Consider the following 7,758-nt stretch of genomic DNA (forward strand, 5'->3'; position numbering starts at 1 on the left):
GTGTGTAGTCATTTCTATCAGTCTGACAATTCAGACAATTTGGAAGCAGTTGAGAGGAGGTTTATTGGACCATACTGGAATGACCCACTTGGCAACTTAGTGTCAACAAAGGAATTGTCAAATAATTGATCAGTTTGGGAAAGTGTTCTTGCTATCAATTACATATCTCTATCAACATCTCTAAATTTCATACTTGCTATGAAAACACATTGTCACGTTGAATTACAATTCTGTAAGCACTGTATTAAGTAAATACCTTACCAATGGGGGAAGTACAACCAAGCCTGATTGTGTCTCTGTCCAAAAATCAAATGATCTTAAAGACATTATAGCTAAGATCAGCCATGATCTTATTGAATTGAGGTTCAACAGGCCAGATGGCCTACTCTTAATTCCCCTACTATGCAAAAATGTATCTAATTGTGTCTTAAATATATTTAATGAGGTAGCCTCTACTGCTTCCCTGGGCAGAGAATTCCACAGATTCACTACTCTCTAGGAAAAGCAGTTTCTCCTCATCTCTCTCCTAAATCTACTCCCCCGAATCTTGATGCTATGTCCCCTAGTTCTAGTCTCACCTACCAGTGGAAACAACCTTCCTGCCTCTATCATATCTATCCCTTTCATAATTTTATATGTTTCTGTAAGATCCCCTCTCATTCTTCTGAATTCCAATGAGTATAGTCCCAGACGACTCTCTCTCTCCTCACAGGCTAACCCCCTCATCTCTGGAATCAACCTGGTGAACCTCCTCTGTACCACCTCCAAAGCCAGTATATCTTTCCTCGAGTAAGGAGACCAGAATTGCACGCAGTACTCCAGGTGCGGCCTCACCAGTACCCTGTACAGTTGCAGCATAACCTCCCTGCTCTTAAATTCAATCCCTCTGGCAATGAAGGCCAGCATTCCATTTGCCTTCTTGATAACCTGTTGCACCTGCAAACCAACCTTTTTCAATTCATGCACAAGTACTTCCAAGTCCCTCTGCACAACAGCATGCTGCAATCTTTCACCATTTAAATAATGATCTATTTTTCCTTCCAAAGTGGATGACCTCGCATTTACCAACATTGTACTCCATCTGCCAGACTTTGCCGACTTATTAAACCTATCTATATTTCTCTGCAGACTCTCCACATCCTCTGCACAATTTGCTTTTCCACTCAATTTAGTGTCATCAGCAAAATTAGATATGCTACACTCTGTCCCCTCTTCCAAATCATTAATGTATATCGTGAATAGTTGCGGGCCCAGCACCAACCCCTGTGGCACCCTGCTCACCACTGATTGCCAACCATAGAAACATCCATTTATCCCAACTCTCTGCCTTCTATTGGTTAACCAATCCTCTATCCATGCTAGTACATTACCCCCAACTCCATACATCCTTATGGATAAATTTTTTTTGCGGGACCTTATCGAACGCCTTCTGCCTTCTTTTATTTCCTTAGTTATCCAAGGCTGGCTCTGTCCACCCTTACTGTCCTTGCATTTTATTGGAATATACTTTTGTTGAGCACTGTGAAAAATCTCTTTGAAAGTCTTCCACTGTTCCTCAAATGTCCCGCCATATAGCCTGTGTTCCCAGTCTACGCTAGCCAAGTCCTTCTTCATCCCATGTAATCTCCCTTGTTTAGGCATAATACACTGGTTTTAGATCGAACTACTGCACCCTCCATTTGTATGAGAAATTCACTCATACTATGGTATCTCTTTCCACGAGGATCCCTAACTACAAGATCATTAATTTTACCTGTCTCCTTGCACAGGACCAGATCTAAGGTAGCATTTTCCCTCGAAGGTTCACTAACATGCTGTTGAAGAAAGCTATCATGATGGATTCTATGAAGTCCTCCTCAAGACTGCCTCGACCAACTTGATTCACCCAATCTATGTGGAAGTTAAAGTCCCCCATGACAAATGCCGTTCTATTCTTACATGCATCAAATATTTCTTGGTTTATTGCCTGTGTCACTGTAATTTTATTATTCGGTGGCCTATAGACAACTCCCACCAATGACATTTTCCCTTTACTATTCCTAATCTCTACCCAGATGGACTCAGCATTCTGTTCCTTAGATCTTATATCGTCTCTCACTATGCTAGTCAGAGTAGGAATAGCAGCATAGTTACTATCACCCTGATCTCATTCTTAATTGAGCGCTACCCCACCTCCCTTAGCTTCCTGCCTATCCTTCCGTATTACCTGATACCCTTGGTTATTTAATTCCCACTCATCTCCACCCTGCAACCACATTTCTGTAATGGCCACTAAGTCATACCCCTTTGTGCTGATTTATGCCACAAGTTCAATGACCTTGTTTCAAATACTACTGGCATTCAGATAAAGTGCCCTTACACTCATTGTCCTTTTAGAATCTAGTAACCGTTGTGTCCTTTGCGTTTGACTTTTCTGTACTCCACTCTTACTTTTCTCTTTTCTAACTTCTACTCTGGTCTCTGCTTTGCTTCCCTCTGTCTTTCTGCATGGATTCCCAACCCCTACCATATTAGTTTAAACCCTCCCTAACAATCCCCCAAGGACATTGATCCCAGTCCTGCCCAGGTGTAGACCGTCTGGTTTGTACTGGTCCCACCTCCCATAGAACCGGTTCCAATGCCTCAGGAACCCTCCCTCCTGCACCACTGCTCAAGCCACATATTCATCCTAACTATGCTGCTATTCCTATGCTGACTAGCACGTTGCAGAGGTAGTAATCCTAAGATTATTACCTTTGAGATCCTACTTTTTAGTCTAGCTCCTAGCTCCCTAAATTCGGCTTGTAGGACCTCATTCCACTTTTTTCCTATATCTTTAGTACCTACATGCACCAAAACAACTGACTGTTCACTCTCCTCTTCCAGAATGCCCCGCAGCCACCCCGAGACATCCCTGACCCTTGCACCTGGGAGGCAACACACCAACTGGAAGTCCTGTTTGCGGCCACAGAAACTCCTGTCTATTCCCCTTACCATGGAATCCCCTACCACCATAGCTCTGCCTCTTTTTCCTGCCCTCCTGTGCAGCAGAACCACTCACGGTGCCATGGTCCTGGCTACTGCTGCCTTCCCCTGATGAGCCATCTCCCCCAACAGTATCCAAAGCGGTGCATCTGTTTTGGAGGGAGATGACCACAGGGGACTCCTGGACTACTTTCCCGCTACTGCTCTGTCTGATGGGTCACCTGTTCCCTATCCTTCCCTTGGCGGTGTGACCAACTCACTAAATGTGCTATCTACAACATTCTCAGCATCGTGGATGCTCCAAAGTGAATCCATGCACAGCTCCAGTGTCGGCATGTGGTTTGTCAGGAGCTGCAACTGGACACACCTCCTGCACATGCAGTCATCAAGGACACTAGCAGCCTCCCTGAGTTCCCACATTGCGCAGGAGGAGCATGATATGGGTCTGAGCTCACCTGCCATGACTAAAAGCTTTGAGGGAAAAATAAAGAGACAAAGGAATAAGAACCTACCCTCGCCTTACCTTAGTTTTGCTTGCTCTCCTCATCAAAGCCCAGTATTCACCAAGCCATACTTAGACAACCAGCAGCACTTTGACTAGACAGCAGCCCCTCTCAAAATGGCCACCGCTTGACGTAGGTTGAACAGTTTTCCATTTGTCCTGTAAATTAGTTCCATACATCAGGAAGCTTGTTGAAGGTGAGGTTGCAGTACTGTAACAAGAAAGAAATGTTTCTCCCATCCTCTCACAATCCTTGTAAGTAAAGCTCATTTGTTGGGGCTCACCTGCTTTACCTGAATACAATCTTTTGCGTTTTAGTACATCTTGTCTGTCACCTTTCAATTCTCAGCATATGCATTGGATTATAATCCATGCCAGCCAAAAGGACAGTGGATTCTCATCCTCCATAAGTATGTTCACCCACAACTGGTTGTGTACTCTACCCCACATAGCCACATACCCATCAATCCTGGCCTACTTTGGGACCTGGCCTGCTGCGTATTGAATTTTAAATTTTTATCCTGGTTTTTAGATCTCTTCACGACCTTATTCCTCTAACTTTCTCCTGCCCTACAACTACTTTCTCATTGAATTCTCTGATCACCCTTGTAAGTCCCACCACTGTGACCCCCCCTCCCCCCACTAGCCCCCTTTGCTCACTATCCATACATGCCTTCTGCTGGAAGTGCCCAGCATTTGAAATGCCCACTCTGAAATCCTTTCATCTTTTAACACCATACATATCTTTCAGCACATTTTTGGTTACACATCCCAATATCTTTTTCACTCAAGTGCTCAAAGGTCTTTTTCCCACAAGAACACAGAATAGGAGCAGAACCGGCTATTCGGCCCCTCAAATCTATCCCGCCATTCAGTGTGATGATCGCTGATCTATGCTGGCCTCAACTCATCTGCTGTGCAAGTTCCCCATAACCCTGAATTCCTTCGCCTTTGAAATATTTATCTGTCTCCAGCTTAAATATATTTAATGATCCGGCCTCCACCACCCTCAGAGGGCAGAGAATTCCTGAGATTTACTACTAGAAAATTTCACACCTCAGTTTCATGTGACTGGTGCCTTATTTTGCAGTATGTACCCTCGTTCGTCACTCTCCCACTAGTGCAAACATCTCGACATCTACCCTGTAAAGCCCTCTTAAGATCTTATATGTTTGAGTAAGGTCACCCCTCATCCTTCTAAACTGAAAGGAACACAGACCCAAACTGTCCGGCCTTTTATGAGACGAAAAACTACCTTTTTTTTCTGTTTCTCTGTTAAAGCCACTAATATGTTACGGTTGGTAAATCAGCAAGGATCCTTGTGCTTGATTAATGCCCAGTGAATCGTGTGTGTGTGTGTGTGTGTGTGTGTGTGTGTGTGTGTGTGTGTGTGTGTGTGTGTGTGTGTGTGTGTGTGTGTGTGTGTGTGTGTGTGTGTGTGTGTGTGTGTGTGGGTGGGTGGTTTTGGGGAGGGGAGGTGGGATTGTGGATTTAGTGGTAATTTTCCTCAGAACTGAAAAGCCTGATCAAAAGCTTTAAAATTTTCAGCTTGAAAGTGAATCTCAAGCTATGGGATATAAATATAAGATAGTAACTAATAAATTAAATAAAGAAACCTACTCAGAGAATAGTTAGAATACAGATGTTCCCCCTCAGGAAGATATTGAGGTGAAGAGGATGAGAGTACTTCAGCAGGTGTTGGATAAATATGTAAAAATGGAATAGGAGAATAAATGGCTGAAAGGGGGCTTGTGTGTTATATAAACACTGCCACTGACTAGCTGGAATGAAATCACTGCCTTTTTTCGTTGTAGATTCTGTGCAATTCTTGGTTGATGCAAGTGATTATTGTATGGCTTGGTTGCTCTGAAAACCATGAAGCTCTTTCTAGTAGTGAAAATGTGCAGTTACAGGAGAGACTACTTGCACTCACCAAGAATGGTATCCTATACAGTGCCCTAGATTTTTACTTCCATCTTTTCTTTTACAGATATGTAAAAGTCAAGCAAAAGCCTCCCAGCAGCTCTATTACCACAGTTTAGCTGTAAGGCAAAGCCTGGCCGTGCACTTCAACATCCAACAAGACTGCGGGCACTTCCTAGCCGAGGTACCAGTCCGCATGCTTCCCTGGGAGGATCCCAATGCCCCAGTATTAGAAGAAGAGGAAGATGAAGATAGGTCAGAAGTTTCAAATGATACAAGGAACAGCTCCAATGTCAAGGGAACTTCCAGCAAACACAGAAGTCGTGTGGTGGTCATTACTCGAGAGGTTCCATACCAAACTGTTGCTGACTTTGTGCGTGAATCAGCTCCTCGGCACACAAGAAACCCGGATATCTACGAGCGACAAGTGTGCTTGTTACTGCTCCAACTCTGTGCTGGTCTCAATCACTTAAAGCCACATCATGTTACGCACTGTGACTTGAGATTGGAGAATTTGCTCTTGGTGCGATGTGGACACGGAGCCCTGGGAAACTGTGAATCAGAAAATGCAAATACAGGCACAGAATTGCCAAGGCTTATCATTAGTAACTTCTCTCAGGCCAAGCAGAAAAGCCAAGTGGTAGATCTAGAAGTCTTGAGGGATCAGTCAAGATTAGCGCCTGAGATCATCACCATTACCCAGTATAAAAAGTGTGACGAGTTTCAAACAGGAATCCTCATTTATGAGATGCTGCACCTACCCAATCCGTTTGAAGAAAACCCAGAACTGAAAGAGAAGGAATACACCCGAATAGACCTTCCAGCCATCCCTAAGCGTTCAGTCTACTCCCAGGGGCTTCAGCAGCTGGCCGGTCTCCTTCTGCACCCCAATCCCTCAGAACGCATCCTTATTTCAGACGCCAAAGTCTACTTGCAGTGCCTCCTTTGGGGACCAAGAGATGACCTGGTCCACACACTCAAATCGTGCAGCAGCAATGCAGACAGAAATAGCATATTGCAAAACTGGCTGGACCTAAAACGGACACTACTAATGATCAAATTTGCAGAAAAGGCCATAGACACTGAATGCAGTGTTAGTCTTGAGGTCTGGCTTTGCTGTCAGTATTTGGCCTTTGCTTCAGTAGAATCCCTCAGTCATATTGTGAAGCTTCTCCAGCTCCAGTAACCTGTTTGACTGCTGCTTAATCCCTTTTCTTCCCCACCAAATTTGGATTTATGTGCAATTTTTTGTAAATGTTCCAACTTTGTAAATGGCAGTATTTAAAGTGTATGTAATAGATTTCTACGTTTTGAAAAGTGATGCCTCTGATAAGCAACAAATGCTTGTTTTTTTTTCCCCCTAGGCACATAAGCAAGCTGTAACTTGCTCTTAAAATGGATTCTCAGATGTCTGTTCTTGAAGCTATGACAATTTGTGTGTTTACCTATATCATGCCTTGAAAAAAAACTACAGCCACTTTGCTCAAATTGCATTAATGGGTCAGTTGCACAAAGAAGAGATTGTCAAATAAACGTAATCTTAATTCATCAATTCGTGGTAAGGCTGCTGGATGAAAGGGGGAAATGTCTGCTGTTTTGCATGTGTGGGATTTTTGGTGTTCCGTTAAGGAATTTCGTTGAAATCGTGGAGATCTTGGAGCCCTCCCTAACATTGTCCTGGGTTGATCTTTGTACTGAAGTAAGATGAATAGTATCAGGCAAGTCAAGGTAAAAGACGGAGTTAATAAAAAGTGGAGGGGTGTTGTATTAGGTGTGTTGATGATCAAGATTGCAGTTTTAGAAATTAGACAAATCTTCCAAACTGCCTTTCTTGCGGTTACTTATTGTAATTGCATCAAACCTTAGTCGAACATAATGAAACTCAGCAGGGTGCTGTTGTGGTGGAATTTTTATATTGGATTTTACAGCTCCTGCCTGTACCTGTTTATTTTAATGCAGTAAAAAAACACTTGTTAATCTTTAATAATAATGAACAAACATTTATTAAGAACACACTGGCATTGTTACAGTGCATCATTTGGCTTGTTTATTTAATGTCTGGGACAGTTTGATTTAGAGACAGCTTGGTGACTGAAGATTGAAAAGACCTGATTGTTGGCAATATCTTTGAAATTTTGTTGAGAACTTTTCAGCTGAGTTGACCCCCACATGAATGTGTAGTGCAAACTATAGCCAGAGGGCACAAATGGTTTCAGATGAATTTCACTATCTTCCCCCCCTCCCCCCCAACCCCTTAAAGGGTATAGTGAAACAGGTCGGCTTGGAAGCTGCCTGGGCCCAGCATGATAAACGCACAGTTCAGAGTACAATGAGCTGACTGAAGCTGTAAACCAACAAGCACACAATGC

The 7,758-nt window shown here is 43.3% G+C and overlaps 1 protein-coding gene across 1 annotated transcript in view; it reads left to right on the forward strand.

Moving 5' to 3' along the window:
- The window catches only part of peak1 (pseudopodium-enriched atypical kinase 1), a 147,362-nt gene extending 140,027 nt beyond the window's left edge, over positions 1-7,335 (forward strand). Inside the window, exon 6 of the mRNA XM_052042635.1 lies at positions 5,457-7,335. Within this exon, the coding sequence (XP_051898595.1) occupies positions 5,457-6,575 (1,119 nt within the window). The 3' untranslated portion in view covers positions 6,576-7,335. The remainder of the gene's footprint in view (positions 1-5,456) is intronic.
- Positions 7,336-7,758: the final 423 nt, after the last annotated feature.

The sequence above is a fragment of the Pristis pectinata genome, chromosome 32 (assembly GCF_009764475.1).
Source record: "Pristis pectinata isolate sPriPec2 chromosome 32, sPriPec2.1.pri, whole genome shotgun sequence".
Classification (NCBI taxonomy): domain Eukaryota; kingdom Metazoa; phylum Chordata; class Chondrichthyes; order Rhinopristiformes; family Pristidae; genus Pristis; species Pristis pectinata.